Here is a 21445-nt window from a genome sequence, read left to right on the forward strand (position 1 = left end):
ATTTTTCCAGCCAAAGACAGGAGTCACAAAAAGCAGAAATAGAGATAAAATGAATCACTAACCTTTGATGATCTTCATCAGATGACACTCAAATGACTTCATGTTACACAATACATATATGTTTTGTTCGATAAAGTTCCTATTTATATCCAAAAACCTCAGTTTAAATTGGCGCCATGTTCAGAAATGCCTCCAAAATATCCAGAGAAATTGCAGAGCCACATCAAATAACAGAAATATTCATCATAAACTTTGATGAAAGATACATGTTTTACATAGAATTAAAGATACACTTGTTCTTAATGCAACCACTGTGTCAGATATCAAAAAAGCTTTACGGCAAAAGCACAATATTCAATAATCTGAGAACAGCGTTCAGCCACAAAAGCAAGCCATACAGTTACCCGCCAAATTCTGGAGTCAACAAAAGTCATAAATAGCATTATAAATCTTCACTTACCTTTGCTGATCTTCATCGGAATGCACTCCCAGAACTCCCACTTCCACAATACATTTTTGTTTTGTTCGGTAATGTCCATCATTTATGTCCAAATAGCTACTTTTGTTAGCGCATTTGGTAAACAAATCCAAAGTCACGAAGCGCGTTCACTAAAAGCAGACAAAATGTCAAAAAGTTCCGTAACAGTCAGTAGAAACATGTCAAACGATGTATTGACGATGAATCTTTAGGATGTTTTTAACATAAATCTTCAATAATGTTCCAACCGGAGAATTCCAATTCCATGCGATGGAACAGAGCTCGCTCTCACATGAACGCGCATGGTCAGTGCATGTTCAGGTCATGGCAGACCTTACTCATTCCCCTCTCCTTCGGCCCCACTTSACAGTAGAAGCATCAGACAAGGTTCTAAAGACTGTTGACATCTAGTGGAAGCCGTAGGAAGTGCAAACTGACCCATATCCCACTGTGTATTTGATAGGCGATGAGTTGAAAACCTACAAAGCTCAGATTTCCCACTTCCTGGTTGGATTTTTTTCTCAGGTTTTTGCCTGCCATATGAGTTTTGTTATACTCACAGACATCATTCAAACAGTTTTAGAAACTTCAGAGTGTTTTCTATCCAATACTAATAATATGCATATATTAGCAACTGGGACTGAGGAGCAGGCAGTTTACTCAGGGCACCTCTGGGCACCTTTTCATCCAAGCTACTCAATACTGCCCCTGCAGCCATAAGAAGTTTTAACTTGGCTGTCCAAATAAATACAGATGGGAGTATATTCATAGGTTGCACCTCCGCCACTCGGTCACATCAAGCCATTGTTATGAATGCTTTCAAGCCGCCCTCTGCCATAGTGGTGCCCAAAAGTCGTAATAAACCCAGTCATTCTGAACGGGGGCTAGTGGTTGTTTTGTCTAAATTACACAATAGTGGCCTGTAAATATGATAACATTGCTAAAGTAGGCAAATATTTAGTAGGAAACAACTTTGTCATCATTATCATGTCGTCAAATGTACTKTAGACAGATGGCGTCAAAAATAGCTAGCAATGCTCACGTTAGCTATCTAAGATCCGGTGGTCCCCCCTCAATCTTAGCTGGCTAGTGAACGTTATACTGCATCTAAAGTCTTTCTGGCGACATTAAAATGATTAAAAAAGTTTTTTCCTACTAATTATTTGCCTCCTTTAGAAATGCCATTGTATTTCCAAGCCACTGCAATGCACTTTTGATGAAATCATCCTCGGCGGCAATTTATAATGCATTGAGTAGAAATGACAGTATTCAGACGTACAGTAGTAGCTTACAGGTCAATGGAAAAGGTGAACTGTCTGTTCTACTGTTAATTTCTAGCCCTTTCTCCTTCCCCCATTTGACACCCAGGTGGCGACAATCATGTCTGTGCCTGGCAGATATATCAGCGTGGATGTTGTCCCACCACCTCAAGCACAACAAGACAGAGCTGCTCTTCTTCCCGGGGAAGGGCCTGTCCGCTCCAAGACCTCTCCATCACAGTTGACAACTCCACGGTGTCCCCCTCCCAGAGTGTAAAGAACCTTGGCGTGACCCTCAACAACAACCTGTCATTCTCTGTAAACATCAAAGCAGTGACTCGCTACTACAGGTTCATGCTCTACAACATCCATAGAGTACGACCCTGCCTCACACAGGAAGCGATGCAGGTCCTAATCCAGGCACTTGTCATCTCCCGTCTGGACTACTGCAACGAGCTGTTGGCTGAGCTCAGCACTTGTGCCATCAAACCCCTGCAAATTATCCTGAATGCTGCAGCCCACCTGGTGTTCAACCTTCCAAAGTTCTCCAATGTCACACCGCTCCTCCGCACACTCCACTGGCTTCCAGTCGAAGCAAGCATCCACTACAAGACCATAGTACTTGCCTACGGAGCAGCAAGAGGAACTGCCCCTTCCTACCTTCAGGCTATGCTCAAACCCTACACCCCAACACGAGCACTACGTTCTGCCACCTCTGGTCTCTTGACCCTCCCACCCCTACGGGATGGTCCAAGCTCTTCTCTGTCCTGGCATCCCAATGGTGGGACAGGTTCCCCCTGAAGCTAGGAGAGCAGAATCCCAGCCCCTTCTTCCGAAAAACATCTGAAACCCTACCTCTTCAAAGAAAACAGCACCCACCCTCTCCTCCTCACCCCTCCCAATAAAAATATTTTTTTGTCAACTAACACTCACACTTGACTTTTTTCATCGCTTACTAGCTCTGACTTTGCTGATGGCTATTTTGAGAAAATATTGACTTACTATGACTGTGATGTGGTTGTCCCACCTAGCTACAGTAGCAAATGTAACCCAACCAGAGTATGTGAGCAGAGCTGAGCTGGAGCGGAGCGAGAAGTGGAAGGTTCCCAATCTGACTGGAGCGTGGAGGGAGATTCCCAAAGGCTGGAGCCTCGGCCTTCTCGCCCACTCCAATTTCGCTCCAGTAGCGCTCACTTCACTGACTCAGGGAATGCCCGCCCCAGCATGCATTTACTTGTTTGCTGCGATAGCCCCTTGCTTTAGCTACTGTCACGAAGTTCCCTAATAATGTTCATAAATAAACTGATAAAACACACAGGTGCTAAATCAAGGTGATTTACAAAGATTAGGACCAAGAGCAAGAGAGGGAGTGTGGTGATGTAGTGTTCACAAATAAATAACCATTGTGTAATCTGAAAAGCCATGTATCCCAAAAGCATGCTACGTGCACATGCTAAAAGAAAGGAACGAGGTGGGTAGATAACTAAGTGTGTCATTGTAGCAAAGTATTTATAAACAAAAAAATCTGATCTCTTTAAGGTTTTGTTCATTTTCATTCTGTTATCTATAGAATAGAACATAATTGATTTTGGCCCAATAGGCCTGGCATATTCCCACGTTTAAGGAGCTGTACATTTTGATTGGGTTATTTTGCCTAAAACACTTTATGCCTACCTATATGTAACCGATGTGAAATGGCTAGCTAGGTAGCGGTGGTGCGCGCTAGCAGCGTTTCAGTCGGTGACGTCACTTGCTCTGAGACTTGAAGTAGTGGTTCCACCTTTGCTCTGCAAGGGCCGCGCCTTTGTGGAGCGATGGTACGACGCTTCGTGGTGACTGTTGTTGATGTGTGCAGAGGGTCCCTGGTTCGCGCCCGTGTCGGGGCAAGGGCACGGTCTAAAGTTAAACTGTTACAAATAAACAACTCTGCATCTCTGCCCAGCCTGGCAGAGTGGCCAAAAGAGTGTTTAGCATCCCCAGTGGCTCTGCAAGTGTTCTCTGCTGCCGGCCGGCTCTCCAGGCACCATCACAAGACTGGCCAAAATCATGTTTCTAAAATGAATTCAAATGCACTAATAAGTCAGTTTTCGTTTAATTTGTAAATTAATTCTAAGTAAGTCACGGCCTATATGCGCAATTTATAGACTGTAATGATTTAATACAACAAAATGTAGTTTAACCGCTGAGCACTTTATGTCCCTACCAGCCTATTGTGTCGCACTGGCAAATGCTTCACAATGATTTTCTTTGTAGGTTATAGCCTTGAAATAATTTAAATAATATAGTCTAAATAATTCATTTCGTTCCTCCTAGTCTGGCTCCTGACCTATTTAGAGTGTTTATATGCTGTTTAATATGACTTATATCCTATTTAAATTATGTTCGCTTCTTACATTCACCTTTTCATGTTCTTTCAAATACGTTTAATTTAAATCCATATGGTTTGGTTTAAATACTTAAAAAACAGTTGGTAGGTCCAGGTAGTCACAAAACTACCAACAACAAAAAAAGTAAGGGTGTCGGTACAGAGTCAATGTGTTGGGCACTGGTGTCGAGGTAATTGAGGTAATATGTACATGTAGGTAGAGTTATTAAAGTGACTATGCATAGATAATAACAGAGAGTACCAGCAGTGTAGAGGGGGGGGGCAATGCAACAGTCTGGGTAGCCATTTGATTAGATGTTCAGGAGTCTTACGGGCTTGGGGGGTAGTAGCTGTTTAGAAACCTCTTGGATCTAGACTTCGAGCTCCGGTAACAGTTGCCGTGCGGTAGCAGAGAGAACAGTCTATGACTAGGGTGGCTGGAGTCTTTGACCATTTTTAGGTCCTTCCTCTGACACTGCCTGGTATAGAGGTCCTGGATGGCAGGAAGCCTGGTCCCGGTGATGTCCTGTGCTGTACGCACTACCCTCTGTAGTGCCTTGCGGTTGGAGGCCGATCAGTTGCCATACCAGGCAGCGATGCAACTCGTCAGGAGGCTCTCGATGGTGCAGCTGTAAAACCTTTTGAGGATCTGAGGACCCATGCCAAATCTTTTCAGTCTCCTGAGGGGGAATAGGTTTTGTCGTGCCCTCTTCACGACTGTCTTGGTGTGCTTGGACCATGTTCGTTTGTTGGTGATGTGGACACCAAGATGATGAAGCTCTCAACCTGCTCCACTACAGCCCCGTCGATGAGAATGGGGCGTGCTCGGTCCTCCTTTTCCTGTAGTTCACAATCATCTCCTTTGTCTTGATCACGTTGAGGGATAGGTTGTTATTCTGGCACCACACGGTCAGGTCTCTGACCTCCTCCCTATAGGCTGTCTCATTGTTGTCAGTGATCAGGCCTATCACTGTTGTGTCATCTGCAAACTTATTGATGGTGTTGGAGTCGCGCCTGGCTGTGCAGTCATGAGTGAACAGGGAGTACAGGAAGGAAGTGAGCACACACCCCTGAGGGGCCCCCGTGTTGAGGATCAGTGTGGCGAATGTGTTGTTACCTACCCTTACCACCTGGGGGCAGCCCGTCAGGAAGTCCAGGATCCAGTTGCAGAGGGAGGTGTTTAGTCCCAGGGTCCTTACCTTACTGATGAGCTTTGAGGGCACTGTGGTGTTGAACGCTGAGCTGTAGTCAATGAATAGCATTCTCACGTAGGTGTTCCTTTTGTCCAGGTGGAAAAGGGCAGTGTGGAGTGCAATAGAGATTACACCATCTGTGGATCTGTTGATGCAGTATGCAAATTAGGGTGGGTCTAGGGTTTCTGGGATAATGGTGTTGATGTGAGCCATGCCACCAGCCTTTCAAAGCATTTCATGGCTACAGACGTGAGTGCTACGGGTCGGTAGTCATTTAGGCAGGTTACCTTAGTGTTCTTGGGCACAGGGACTATGGTGGTCTGCTTGAAACATGTTGGTATTAAAGACTCAGACAGGGAGGTTGAAAATGTCAGTGAAGACACTTGCCAGTTGGTCAGCGCATGCTCGGAGTACACGTCCTGGTAATCCGTCTGGCCCTGCGGCCTTGTGAATGTTGACCTGTTTAAAGGTTTTACTCACATCGGCTGTGGAGAGTGTGATCACAAAGTCGTCCGGAACAGCTGATGCTCACATGCATGTTTCAGTGTTACTTGTCACGAAGCGAGCATAGAAGTTATTTAGCTCGTCTGGCAGGCTTGTCACTGGGCAGCTCGCGGCTGTGCTTCCCTTTGTAGTCTAATAGTTTGCAAGCCCTGCCACATCCGACGAGCGCCAGAGCCAGTGTAGTACAACTTGATCTTAGTCCTGTATTGACACTTTGCCTGTTTGATGGTTCGTCGGAGGGCATAGCGGAATTTCTTATAAGCTTCCGGGTTAGAGTCTTGAAAGCGGAAGCTCTACCGTTTAGCTCAGTGCGAATGTTGCCTGTAATCCATACAGTCACTGTGGGGACGACGTCATTGATGCACTTATTGATGAAGCCAGTGACTGATGTGGTGTACTCCTCAATGACATCGGAAGAATCCCAGAACATATTCCAGTCTGTGCTAGCAAAACATTCCTGTAGCTTAGTATGTGCTTCATCTGACCACTTTTTTATTGACCGAGTCACTGGCGCTTCCTGCTTTAGTTTTTGCTTGAAAGCAGGAATCAAGAGGATAGAATTATGGTCAGATTTACCCAATGGAGGGTGAAGGAGAGCTTTGTACGCGTCTCTGTGTGTGGAGTAAAAGTGGTCTGGAGTTTTTTCCCCATGTAACATGCTGGTAGAAATTAGGCAAGCTGATTTAAGTTTCCCTGCATTAAAGTCCCCGGCCACTAGGAGCGACGCATCTGGATAAGCGGTTTCCTGTTTGCTTATGGCCATATACAGCTCATTGAGTGCAATCCTATTGCCAGCATCAGTTTGTGGTGGTAAATAGACAGCTACAAAAAATATAGATGAAAACTCTCTTGGTAATTAGTGTGGTCTACAGCTTATCATGAGATACTCTACCACAGGGGAGCAAAACCCTGAGACTTCCTTAGATTTTGTGCACCAGCTGTTGTTTACAAATATACACAGACCGCCACCCCTTGTCTTACCAGAGGCGTCTGTTCTATCCTGCCGAAAAAGCGTAAAACCCAACAGCTGTATGCTATTCATGTCGTTGTTCAGCCACGACTCGGTGAAACATAAGACATTACAGTTTTTAATGTCCCGTTGTTAGGATATACGTGCTCGTAGTTCATCTATTTTATTATCCAATGATTGTACGTTGGCTAATAGGACTGATGGTAAAGGCAGATTACCCACTCGCCGTTGGATCCTTACAAGGCACCCAGACCTACGTTCCCAATATCTCCGTCTCTTTCTCCTATGAATGACGAGGATCAGGGCCTTGTCGGGCGTCTGAAGTAAATCCTTCGCGTCCGACTTGTTAAAGAAAGAAATCTTCCTGTACGGGGTGAGTAATCGCTGTCCTGATATCTAGAAGCTCTTTTTGGTCATAAGAGACGGTGGTAGAAACATTATGTACAAAATAAGTTACAAATAACACAAAAAACACACACAATAGCACAATTTGTTAGGGGACCGTAAAATGGCAGCCATCTCCTCCGGTGCCATTATTGCGGTAGCAACAGTGAAATTAGTGTGTAGCGCTGCAGCCCTTTGTCTCACTGAGAGAGGAGTACGGTCTTTGCTTTATTTAGGAAGGTTGCTACAAAGTTACAAAATAATGTATCACACAAAAGCTATGCAGCAATAGTCAGTCTAATATTGATTCAAAATAGATCTGAAAAGCATAACACTTTTGCCAAAAACATTTGCATGTACAGTTTTCCAATAGTTGCTTATCCACAGGCTTCATATGAAATCTCATTTTGAAATTGATCCTAAGTTCGCTTGTAACAGCACTGTACAATGAATTAAAAGTAACCCTATTGTTTTCTTCTCTGTTCCAGGATCAGTCATAGACATCTCCGTGATATCAGAATCTGAGAGTGGGCTGTAGTCAGCCCATTGTTGAGAGCCTCTCTGATGCCACAGACACTGTCCTGCACTGTTCCTACCAGATCTTCTCCTGCCCAACATCAGCCAGGAGCTGCCCCATCTAGCGCTAATGAGCCTTGCGGCCTGAAGAGGGCGCTCATTGACCTGTGTGTGGAGCAGGGGGACCAACAAAGGGAATTCAGGGGATGACTGTGTAGTGTGGAGAATATAATCATTGACCCTAACCTGGTTCCTACCTTCCAACTCACCCTGGTGTTACGGCCAGAGGTGGTGGTGGGGGGGGGGGTTTGTGGCCCAAGTTGCAGAGGCTCTTTAGGGCCTGGGTCCCCCCAGAGGCAGAATGGGAGACACCCACACACTCTCAGGCTCAGTACCGGGTTCAGAGCTATCAAAAGAAAGCTGTATAGTTCATTAGAGTGCTGACATGGCCAGAGCTATAGGTGTAGTAGATATATCAGACTTGGGTCTAATAATATGTTGATATACTTAATATGCTGTGCTTTGTTTGGTTTGCCCGGTAAAATGGATCTGATGTAATGGTCCCAATAGTGCAACTCAAGCGCACCTCAATAGATTGACTCTGGTCTGATATGCATTGACTAAGCTCTGGACTGAGGACTCAACTACAGTGAGATAAGCCTTGTATTCCTCTGTGTGATAGCAGAAATGAATTCAGAAATACTGTACCAATGTGGTCACCAATGTACCTAAAAAGAACTCACTCCACTTTTGAGGATGTTAGACATCATATAGCCAAACCCTGAAGTGGATACTCTTTTTATTCCCATAGTGGGGCAAGAAAATATTGTGCAACAATGTTTACTATGCATCAAATGTAGTTTATTTTTTATTCTTAAACCAAACATTTGAATGTTTAAGGGAACATACTGTATCTTGTTAATGGCAGCTTTTCCACATCAATTGACATGTAGGGACAATCAAATGTAAGATATGGGCATTACAATGCAAAACTGCTGTTTTTAAACCATGCATTTGATTAGACATATTTCTTTGATACACAAATATTCACCTGTTAATCTGTACTGCTTTTTGTACTTTCCTTCAAGAACTTTAAAATTAATAAAGAAATTAATAATTTTTCTAATTAAATATCCACATGAAGTACTTTGTTAATGGATCAAATATTTGTCTCTGTAATATTTCAGTGGCACCACATTAAGTCATAATTGTGACTATAAAAGGAAGAGACTGATTTGTGTTAAATTTTAATAAATACAGATTTTCATTTGTGCAATCATTTTCAATGGTCATCTCCATAATCCAATGAGCTACAAGCAAATCCACAGGGTTCATTAAATGATATAGTAAATGACATTAGCTTCTTAACGCCATCTACACTGTGTTGTTAAAAATTACGATGTATAGTATATACAAGTATGAACTATATATATATAAAAATAATTATTGGTTTAGATGTCTATAACAGAAGGCCTTGAGTTGGTTCTTCAAAATATTTATCAAAACATAATAGGGAAAAGGAAGCTTTATTTTAGCAGCTTTAGCAGTATACAGTGCCTTCAGAAATTATGCATACCCCTGTTCCACATTTTGTTGTGTTACAGCCTGAATTCAAAATTGATTAAATAAAAACATGTTCTCATCCATCTACACACAGTAACCCATAATGAAAGTGAAAACATGTTTCTAGAAATGTTTGCACATTTATTGAAAATTAAAAACTGAAATCTAGTGTTCACACACCTGAGGCAATACATGTTAGAATCACCTTTGGCAGCGATTACAGCTGTGAGTCTTTCTGGGTAAGTCTCTAAAGAGCTTTGCACACCTTTGATTGTACAATATTTGCCCATTAATCATTGTTTCAAATTCGTCAAGCTCAGTCAAATTGTTTGTTGATCATTGCTAGACAACCATTTCCACATCTTGCCATAGATTTTCAAACAGATTTAGGTCAAAATTGTAAACTTGGCCACTTGAACATTAACTGACTTTTTGGCTAGAAACTCCAGTGTAGATTTGGCCTTGTGTTTTAGGTTATTGTCCTTATGAAAGGTGAATTCACCTCCCCGTGGCTGATGGAAAGCAGACTGAATTAGGTTATCCTCTAGGATTTTGCCTGTGCTTAGCTCAATTCCGTTWATTTTTTATCCTAAAAAACTCCTGTCCTCAACGATTACCAGCATACCTATAACATGATGCAGCCACCACTATGCTTGAAAATGTGGAGAGTGGTACTCAGTAATGTGTTGTATTGGATTTGCCCCAAACATAAGACTTTGTATTCAGGACAAAAAGTTAATTGCTTTGCCATATTTCTTTAAGTATAACTTTAGTGCCTTGTTGCAAACAGCCATTAAACTCTGTAACTGTTTTAAAGTCACCATTGGCTTCATGGTGAAATCCCTGAGCAGTTTCCTTCCTCTCCGGCAACTGAGTTAGGAAGGTCACCTGTATCTTTGTAGTGACTGGGTGTATTGATACACCATCCAAAGTGTAATTAATAACCTCACCATCCTCAAAGGGATATTCAATGTCTGCTTTGTTATTTTTTACCCATCTACCAATAGGTGCCCTTGCGATGTATTGGAAAACATCCCTGGTTTTTGTGGTTGAATCTGTGTTTGAAGGGACCTTACAGATAATTTTGTGTGTGGGGTAGAGATGAGGAAGTCATTAAAAATCATGTTAAACACTATTACTTATTATGTGACTTGTTAAGCACCTTTTTACACCTGATCTTATTTAGGCTTGCCACTACAAAGGGGATGAATACTTATTGACTCAATATTTAACACATTTTTAATTCAGGCTGTAACACAACAAAATGTGGAAAAGTCAAGGGGTGTTAATACTTTCTGAAGGCAATGCACCATTCAAAAATACATTTAATCTCTCGTTTTCAAAAAACCATGACACCCGTCTAGTTCTGCCAGCCTTGAAGTGTTTTTGTATTTAAACCAGCTATCACCTTGTCCGTCTGTTTCACAGTTCTATAGAAAGTTAAGACTGACCACAGGAGTGTGCAGAGAGGGGTCCCCCCGACAGGCCATATCTGTCTGCAACCCACCATATGGATCTAAGGCAGTTTCTCTCAAATTGCTGCTCCAATTTTTGTGTGGGCTTGAATAGGGCGTTGTATATTGATTTCTTCTCATTCGATTCAAGTACCAAATAATCTGAGGGGGAAAAATAAGTATGGAGCAATTAATAAAACATCAAATGGATCTCCAACAGCAAAACCATTGAGATCGAGGTTTAAATCAGAGTATACAGGCAGCAAGTCATGCAAGCACACATCAAATAGGATAACGATTAATCATGGGCATCGATAATGGAAAATCTATATCAGTAAAAAAAAGAATAATTATACATTGGTTTAATACAATACATTGCAACTGTAAAAGTTCACTTTTCGTTTCACTTCCACAGCTATGTGAAGTCTAGGCAACTGGTTGCCCATTGGGCCAGGTGTGAATGTTCTGGGAGCCTAACTTACTCAACCAGTTTGAATGCAATGGAAAGCCCATCCACTGTCGACGATAACCCATCAGCAGGCAATTAAGTATGCTAAATTGAGAGCATGTGAGAACATCTGCGAGAAGGTTTTGTGCATGGAGGAACAGTCATGTATGCTTTTTTACATAATAGCTTAGGTTAACAGAAAGGATAAACCAATATCAAGATATGCCTTGCTCATATCGATATCAAACCGATATCAAACAATATCGAAGTCAAAACGGTATCAATTGATATTGATATCATATCGAATTTACCATTCTGTTTGTTTGTGGGTTCTTATCCATGTAGCATGATCTGAATCTCCGACAGTCGTGAGCAGCTAGGCGTACCCATCCGCTGAGCCCTTTGGTACAAGTCAGAGTCTCCGAAATAACGAGCACGGTACAGCAAGCCTTCCTCTGGAAGACAAAAACGTATCCAATATATTGAAAAATATAATCACGCAAATGATCAAAAATAGCTACCTTCTGCATAACTTCACTGCATTGGCCTGGTTAGTAGTTGCTAGAATGCTGGAGAGGACAATGTGAGAGGAAAATAGCCAAGCCAGTACAGTAAAGTAAAGTACAATACAATATGGTATATACAGTGAAAAGGGTACCAACTTTGCATGTGTGTTGTGTTAATGTTGGGCTGTGACTTACTCTGTTGCTTCTCCTTCCAGCAGTTGTTCCGGAGGTTGGAGATGTAGTCTTCCTCCACGCTCCTCTCCACATTCCTTAGGTCTTTTCCAGAGTACTCCTTGGTGAAGCTAGCTCCTACGTAGTAAGACACCTTCAGGGTCTGTGTCTGCCTCCGGTTGATGTGGCCCGCACCTCTGCAGGGCAGCACAGGAAGTGATAAAAGAGGATGTGAGAGTGTGACAAACAGGGTGGTTCAACTTCCTAAGTGACATCATGTCATAAAGAATTATAAGAAAAAAAAGGTAAATTAAGTCATACAATCAAAATCTTGACACACAGGTCCCTTACGAGCACAAGAAAAGCTAAACTGTTGTAATAACTGATACCCTCAGATGTAATAAATTATATGTGATAAAGTGATAACAAGAAATGCTTTAGATGTTGTTCATCAATATAATTTTTTACACTGACTCAACTAAAGCCTTTCAAATGTCCTTGTGACAAAACTAACGTTTCATCTATTCTGAAGCTGTGACCCCAAGCTGAAAATGCTGGGTCACGATCCACAACGTCTGTCAAACACTGCTATCATAAGTAAGTAGCAGAGCTGTATAGAAGTTTGTATAACTATTTTATAAGTGAGTAGTAGTAGTGTTAGTGTGTAAAGGAGGACACTGAGACTCACGAGCGGTGGCTAAGGCTGTAGGGGGGAGGGGTCACCATCATCTGGCTGAGGGCAGAGACGAAGATTAGGATGAGGATGGGCATCAGCTGGACAAACAGGGCAAAACCTCCCTATAGGGGAACAGAGAAAGAAAGAGATACAGAGAGAGAAAGAGAGTGAGATAAGAGTCAACCCTGCTCAAGCACTCCCCATGTGAATTCCAAACTGACTCCTAGCCCCTACTCCTTCTTTCAGGTGTTTATGCAGACCTGAAAGGATTGGCAGAACCTCAACCTGCCTGACAGAGGGTAAGATGGAACTATAACAATTGCTTTCAAATATACATGAAGTCTCTAGGGATAGGGGTTGATTTTGTATTCAGCACATACAGTACTAGTCAAAAGTTTGGACATACCTACTCGTTCAATGTTTTTTCTTCATTTTTTACAATTTTCTACATTGTAGAATAATAGTGAAGACATCAAAACTATCAAATAACACATATGGAATCATGTAGTAACCAAAAAAAGTGTTAAACAAATCAAAATATATTTTAGATTCTTCAAAGTAGCCACCCTTTGCACTTTTGGCATTTTCTCAACCAGCTTCATGAGGAATGCTTTTCCAACAGTCTTTATGGAGTTCCCACATATGCTGAGCACTTGTTGGCTGCTTTTCCTTCACTCTGCGGTCTAACTCATCTAACTCAAACCATCTCAATTGGGTTGAGGTCAGGTGATTCCATTTTGAATTCAGCACACGTCACAGAATAAGCTAGATAACTAAACACTGTATTCTGTTGAATATGCCATACTAATAAAGGCATTTTAATTAATTATATGAAGAGTGCCTTGGTCCTCCTTTCTTTTTGATGACCAATTTACCCCTTTTACCAAAGAGCACCTTCTATCTACCAACATATACTATTGTGTACCTTAGTAGCGCTTCCCTTCCTCCTCTTTCTACTGTATAAGTTTGACTATTGTCATGGTCAGTACCCTTCATTCTGTCATGAAGTGAGGATGTAAGAAATGTGTCCATTGATCAACAAAAACGAGTCTACAGATTTCACTTACATCCCGCTGTTCTCGCCTCTCTGGTCCTGCTCTATGCTGATGGCCAAAGTGCATTCCGCCGTTTCTGTAAACATGTACATTACCTGGAAGAGAGCAGAACATACAGTATAAAACAACAATTAGCATCCAAACATCCAGGCCAGCAGAACATCATTTAGACCACATTTTTGTCCACAACCAAGATTGTGTTCATTAGGGCATGCAACCGATAATGTTTCAAAACATTTTGCCACAGAAAACAAAAATGTGCTTTTCTTATTGGGGAAATCCAGGAAGTCCCTCCCTGTTTCAGTCCATTTTCTTTCTTTCGTTTGGTGCCTAATTAATAATATGACCCAACTCACGTGATGGGAAACCTCCTCCAAAGAACATGTTGAAGAGGTCCTCGGGCGAGATGTCGGCTTCGAAGTCATGGCGCTGGTGCCTGTGCTGTTGTCTCGTAGGGTGAGCTCTCTCCTCACCATACTGGTCATACTGGCTCCGCTTCTCTGTGTTACTGAGTACAGCGTAGGCATTGCCAATGGCTGGGGAACAAAAAAAACACACAGTAACCATTATTCCAAGATGGCGTAGCAGTCGGACGTCTGTTTTGTCTTGTTCCGTGTATATATCGTTTTCTTCATATATATTTTGTTTACATTTTTAATCTCAATCTCTCAATAACCCAATTTCCATCTACGGACTGAACATACTCTCCTGCAACMCGCCTCTCCCAATGTGGTACGGATCTGCTATTTTTATACTTTAGAACCGGAACCCCATCAGCAGCTAGCCAGCTAACTAGCTACTAGCTAGTAGTCAGTTAGCCACTGCTAGCGGTCATCACCCTTAACTCGGACATCAGCCAGCCTCAGCCCGATCAATCCCTGCCAGTCTACACAGCGTGATATCAACCCAGAGCATATTGGACTGCTTTTTCTCTACCACATCTCTGGATTCCTACCGCAAGTTCTGAACCTTTACACCGGATCATCGCAGCGAGCTAGCAGCTATCCGAGTGGCTATCGATCCATCAGCCAATTCCTGGGCTACAATACCACTTCTGTCAATTGGCCTGGACCCTTTAATGCTGACGCGGAGCCCCGCTGATCCATCACGACTGGTCTGCCGACGTAACCGTCCGAGGGGGTTTCAACAGGCTCTTCCATTGCGACGTTCCATCTGCTAGCCCCGGCCTGCTAGCTGTCTGAATCGGCGTGTCTTCAGCTCACCTAGCTACTCACTGGACCCTATGATCAGTCGGCTACACATGCCTATCCCTAATGTTAATATACCTTGTCGATTGCTGTTTTGGTTAGTGATTATTGTCTTATTTCACTGTAGAGCCTCCAGCCCTGCTCAATATGCCTTAGCTAGCCCTTTTGTTCCACCCCCCACACATGCGGTGACCTCACCTGGCTTAAATGGTGCCTCTAGAGACAAAACCTCTCTCATCGTCACTGAATCCCTAGGTTTACCTCCACTGTACTCACATCCTACCATAATTTTGTCTTTACATTGTGCCTTGAATCTATTCTTCCGCGCCCAGAAATCTGCTCCTTTTGCTCTCTGTTCCGAACGCACTAGACGACCAGTTCTTATAGCCTTTAGCCGTACCCTTATCCTACTCCTCCTCTGTTCCTTTGGTGATGTAGAGGTTAACCCAGGCCCTGCAGCACCCAGCATCACACCCATTCCCCAGGCACTCTCATTTGTTGACTTCTGTAACCGTAAAAGCCTTGGTTTCATGCATGTTAACATTAGAAGCCTCCTCCCTATGTTTGTTTTATTCACTGCTTTAGCACACTCCGCCAACCCGGATGTCCTAGCCGTGTCTGAATCCTGGCTTAGGAAGGTCACCAAAAATCCTGAAATTTCCATTCTCAACTATAACATTTTCCGACAAGATAGAACTGCCAAAGGGGGCAGAGTTGCAATCTACTGCAGAGATAGCCTGCAGAGTTCTGTCATACTATCCAGGTCTGTGCCCAAACAATCGAGCTTCAACTTTTAAAAATTCACCGTTCCAGAAACAAGTCTCTCACCGTTGCCACTTGTTATAGACCCCCTTCAGCCCCCAGCTGTGCCCTGGACACCATATGTGAATTGATCGCCCCCCCATTTATCTTCAGAGTTCGTACTGTTATGTGACCTAAACTGGGACATGCTTAACACCCCGGCCGCCCTACAATCTAAGCTAGATGCCCTCAATCTCACACAAATTATCAAGGAACCTACCAGGTACAACCCTAAATCCGTAAYCATGGGCACCCTCTTAGACATCATCCTGACCAACTTGCCCTCTAAATACACCTCTGCTGTCTTCAACCAGGATCTCAGCGATCACTGCCTCATTGCTTGCGTGTGTAATTGGTCCGTGGTCAAACAACCACCCCTCATCACTGTCAAACGCTCCCTAAAACACTTCAGCAAGCAGACCTTTCTAATGGACCTGGCCCGGGTATCCTGGAAGGATATTGACCTCATCCCGTCAGTAGAGGATGCCTGGTTGCTCTTCAAAAGTGCTTAAATAAGCATGCCCCATTCAAAAAAATGTAGAACTAAGAACAGATATAGCCCTTGGTTCACCCCTGACTTGACTGCCCTTGACAAGCACAAAAACATCCTGTGGCGTTCTGCATTAGCATCGAATAGCCCCCGCAATATGCAACTTTTCAGGGAAGTCAGGAACCAATATACTCAGTCAGTTATGAAAGCTAAGGCTAGCTTTTTCCAACAGAAATTTGCTTCCTGTAGCACTAATTCCAAAAGGTTTTGGGACACTGTAAAGTCCAGGGAGAATAAGAGCACCTCCTCCCAGCTGCCCACTGCACTGAGGATAGGAAACACTGTCACCAAGACAAATCTACAATAATCGATAATTTCAATAAGCATTCTTCTAAGGCTAACCATGCTTTCCACCTGGCTACCCCTACCCCGGCCAACATCTCAGCACCCCCTGCAGCAACTTGCCCAAGCCCCCCCCGCTTCTCCTTCACCCAAATCCAGACAGCTGATGTTCTGAAAGAGCGGCAAAATCTGGATCCCTACAGATCAGCTAGACTAGACAATCTGGACCCTCTCTTTCTAAAATTATCCACGAAAATTGTTGCAACCCCTATTACTAGCCTATTCAACCTCTCTTTCGTATCGTCTGAGATCCCCAAAGATTGGAAAGCTGCCGCGGTCATCCCACTCTTCAGAGGGGGAGACACTCTAGACCCAAACTGTTAKAGACCTATATCCATCCTGCCCTGCCTTACTAAAATCTTCGACAGCCAAGTTAACAAACAGATCACCGACAATTTAGAATCCCACCGTGGCTTCTCCACTATGCAATCTGGTTTCTGAGCTGGTCATGGGTGCACCTCAGCCACGGTCCTAAACGATATCATAACCGCCATCAATAAAAGACAGTACTGTGCAGCTGTCTTCATCGACCTGGCCAAGGCTTTCGACTCTGTCAATCACCGCATTCTTATCGACAGACTCAATAGCCTTGGCTTCTCAAATGACTGCCTCGCCTGGTTCACCAACTACTTCTCAGATAGAGTTCAGTGTGTCAAATCGGAGGGCCTGTTGTCCGAACCTCTGGCAGTCTCTATGGGGGTGCCACAGGGTTAAATTCTCAGGCCAACTCTTTTCTCTGTATTTATCAATGATGTTGCGCTTGCTGCTGGTGATTCTCTGATCCACCTCTACGCAGATGACACCATTCTGTATACATCTGGCCCTTCTTTGGACACTGTGCTAACAAACCTCCAAACGAGCTTCAACACCATACAATACTCCTTCCGTGGCCTCCAACTGCTTTTAAATGCCAGTAAAACTAAGTGCATGCTCTTCAACCAATTGCTGCCCGCACCCTCCCGCCCGACTAGCATCACTACTCTGGATGGTTCTGACCTAGAATATGTGGACAACTACAAATACCTAGGTGTCTGGTTAGACTGAAAACTCTCCTTCCAGACTCACATTAAGCATCTCCAATCCAAAATTAAATCTATAATCGGTTTCCGATTTCGCAACAAAGCCTCCTTCACTCATGCTGCCAAACATACCCTCGTAAAACTGACTTTCCTACCGATCCTTGACTTCGGCGATGTCATTTACAAAATAGCCTTCAACACTCTACTCAGTAAACTGGATGTAGTCTATCACAGTGCCACCCGTTTTGTCACCAAAGCCTCATATACTACCCACCACTGCAAACCTGTATGCTCTCGTTGGCTGGCCCCCACTACATATTCGTCGCCAAACCCACTGGCTCCAGGTCATCTATAAGTCTTTGCTAGGTAAAGCCCCGCCTTATCTCAGCTCACTGGTAACCATAGCAACACCCACCCGTAGCACACGCTCCAGCAGGTATATTTCACTGGTCATCCCCAAAGCCAACACTTCCTTTGGCCGCCTTTCCTTCCAGTTCTCTGCTGCCAATGACTGGAACGAATTGCAAAACAATAACTGAAGCTGGAGTCTTATATCTCCCTCTCTAACTTTAAGCATCAGCTGTCAGAGCAGCTTACCGATCACTGTACCTGTACACAGCCAATCTGTAAATAGCACACCCAACTACCTCATCCCCATATTATTACTTACCCTCTTGCTCTTTTACACCCCAGTTTCTCTACTTGCACATCATCATCTGCACATCTATAACTCCAGTGTTAATGCTAAATTGTAATTATTTCGCCTCTATGGCCTATGTATTGCCTTCCCTCCCTACTCTTCTACATTTGCACACACTGTACATAGCTTTTTCTATTGTGTTATTGACTGTACGTTTGTTTTTGTGTAACTCTGTGTTGTTGTTTTTGTCGCACTGCTTTGCTTAATCTTGGCCAGGTCGCAGTTATAAATGAGAACTTGTTCTCAACTGGCCTACCTGGTTAAATAAAGATGAGGGGGGGAAAAAAACTAAAAACTAAAAACTTCAGCTAAGTTTTAACTTCTTATGGCTGGGGGCAGTATTGAGTAGCTTGGATGAATAAGGTGCTCAGAGTAAACTGCCTGCTACTCAGGCCCAGAAGCTAAGATATGCATATTATTAGTCGATTTGGATAGAAAACACTCTGAAGTTTCTAAAACTGTTTGAATGATGTCTGTGAGTATAACAGAACTCATATGGCAGGCAAAAACCTGAGAAAAAAATCCAACCAGGAAGTAGGAAATCTGAGGTTTGTTGGTTTGCCTATCCAATATACAGTGTCTATGGGGTCATATTGCACTTCCTAAGGCTTCCACTAGATGTCTACAGTCTTTAGAACCTTGTTTCAGGCTTCTACTGTGAAGGATGAGGGAATGAGAGCTGTTTCAACCAGGTGTCTGGCAGAGTGCCATGAGCTCACTCAGGCGTGCCCCTGTGAGAGGTAGCTGCGTTCCTTTTCGTTTCTAAAGACAAAGGAATTCTCCGGTTGAAACATTATTGAAGATTTATGTTAAAAACATCCTAAAGATTTATTCTATACATCGTATGACATGTTTCTACGAACTGTAATGGAATTTTTTGACTTTTTGTCTGTCCTGCGCGTCATGARTTTGGATTTTTGAACTAAACGTGCGAACAAAAAGGAGGTATTTGGACATAAATTATGGACTTTATCGAACAAAATAAACATTTATTGTGGAACTGGGATTCCTGGGAGTGCATTCTGATGAAGATCATCAAAGGTAAGTGAATATTTATAATGCTATTTCTGACTTCTGTTGACTCCACAACATGGCGGGTACCTGTATGGCTTGTTTTTGTGTCTGAGCGCCGTACTCAGATTATTGCATGGTGTGCTTTTTCCGTAAAGTTCTTTTGAAATCTGACACAGCGGTTGCATTAAGGAGAAGTTTATCTAAAGTTCCATGTGAAACACTTGTGTCTTTTATCAATGTTTATTATGAGTATTTCTGTAAATTGATGTGGCTCTCTGCAAAATCACTGGATGTTTTGGAGGCAAAACATTACTGAACATAACGCGCCAATGTAAACTCAGATTTTTGGATATAAATATGAACTTTATCGAACAAAACATACATGTATTGTATAACATGAAGTCCTATGAGTGTCATCTGATGAAGATCACCAAAGGTTAGTGATTTCCCTATTTCTGCTTTTTGTGACTCCTCTCTTTGGCTGGAAAAATGGCTGTGTTTTTCTGTGACTAGGTACTGACCTAACATAATCAGATGGTGTGCTTTCGTCGTAAAGCCTTCTTGAAATTGGACACTGTGGTGGGATTAACAACAAGTTTATCTTTAAAATGGTGTAAAATACTTGTATGTTTGAGGATTTTAATTATGAGATTTCTGTTGTTTGAATTTGGCGCCCTGCACTTTCACTGGCTGTTGTCAAGTCGATCCCGTTAACGGGATCTCAGCCGATCTCAGCCGTAAGAACTTAAACATACTTTGCCATGATGGTATACTTCAGATATGACATTGTGTACTTATTAGCAAGCAGTGAAATTTCAACTGCCAGAAAATAGGTTACCTTTAAATGCCTCTGTGGCTCCTGGAGCATGGTTTTTATCGGGGTGGAATTTCAGGGCCAGTTTCCTGTAGGACTTCTTCAGGTCCTCCTCCCCGGCGTCCTTTTCAACTCCCAGAATCTCATAGTAGTCTTTACAACTCTTTATTCTACACACATGGCATAAGAGAAGCAAAGAGAAAGTAAACAAGTCAGTGAAGCAAACCAATTAGTCGAGCAATGAGCAAGAAACAAACAATGAACCATGTAGCACTATCTCAGGTTGTCTGAATCATTCTAAAGTATGCGTGTTAAAACATAATTTAGACAGAGGTTATAATTATCAAAGTATACAAAGTAGATGTTCCCCTTAAACACAGATCTAGGATAATTGAATCAACCCCAATCCTGATTCCAAACCTTAACCATTAGAGAGGATAAACAAATACCAAATCCTGGACCAGCGGTTAGGGAACTCATTCTGGYTCTGTTAAACGTAATAAGTACACACAGACATACTTTTTAACAGCATCCAGCTGATCTGATGTGTATGGTTTGGCTGAGTCTGTGGCTTCATCTCCATGGCTACGTTGTCTCACTCCAGAACCATCCCCATTCATAGGCCTCTCTTCTTCATCCGGTGGTTTCCTATTCTGTTCGATGGACTCTAGTAAACCTGGGTGGATAGGAATAGGTTTACGGGACAGCTGCAGATGATAAGTGATAACGTTGGCATGTCACTGCAGCCATATAACTTACACTTCTCTCCCCATAACTAAGGCAAATGTAAGACGTGCATCACAGTACAGTAAGGCCTACATTTTATCTCCAACACTATTTTGTAACTATGCAACATTACAGCAATGTTGGTGGTGCCACCTGTGTCAGCATATCACAAGCAAGAAAGTTAGGGAAGTGGAAGTAGTTACTAGCTAGCTTGGCCATTCATGTACTGTAATGCAAGCGCCTTAGGTGGGCTGGGTATGGGTTTCTCGAGAGCTAACGGGGTCGATAGCTAACGTTAACAGGCTTGTTGTTAGCTTGCTAGCTATCTCAGATGTTTATCATTAACATGAGAAATCACTCAACATGCCATAACAAAGATTAGTTGTTGATAACAAAATGAACTACAAGTACCACCTCTCCAAAAACTGAGGTCGATGTCATGCTAGCTAAAAGTTAGCAGATTTGGTTCTGAGTGTACTTTGGCCCACCACCAACTGACAGGTAATACTGCACACATAAAAATAGATAATCAACGTACTTTTGGCCTGATCGGTTGGAAACAAACGCTGTGCCTTTTCTAGAAACCTCTTAGCTTTGTCTGGTTGGTTATTACTGAGCGCACTTATAGAAATCTTTATACACCGTTCAGCTTCGTCCTTGTTTGATTCCATCGCGACAGCGGAACTAGTCTGTTTACTCGCCAGCTGGTCGCTCTATGATGGTGTCACC

General features: G+C 42.9%; 1 protein-coding gene across 1 annotated transcript; it reads right to left on the minus strand.

The window, feature by feature from the left end:
• Positions 1-8508: 8508 nt before the first annotated feature.
• Positions 8509-21445, minus strand: dnajb12a (DnaJ heat shock protein family (Hsp40) member B12a). The gene is made up of 9 exons (XM_024007650.2): positions 21255-21445; positions 20510-20666; positions 20015-20160; positions 13899-14078; positions 13555-13637; positions 12500-12609; positions 11836-12008; positions 11446-11589; positions 8509-10848 (listed from the first exon to the last, which is right to left on the minus strand). Exons 1-8 carry the CDS (start codon positions 21385-21387, stop codon positions 11468-11470), a joined length of 1104 nt encoding a protein of 367 aa, XP_023863418.1. The 5' UTR covers positions 21388-21445; the 3' UTR covers positions 8509-10848; positions 11446-11467.

This window comes from Salvelinus sp. IW2-2015, linkage group LG18 (assembly GCF_002910315.2).
Source record: "Salvelinus sp. IW2-2015 linkage group LG18, ASM291031v2, whole genome shotgun sequence".
NCBI classification, from domain to species: Eukaryota; Metazoa; Chordata; class Actinopteri; order Salmoniformes; family Salmonidae; genus Salvelinus; species Salvelinus sp. IW2-2015.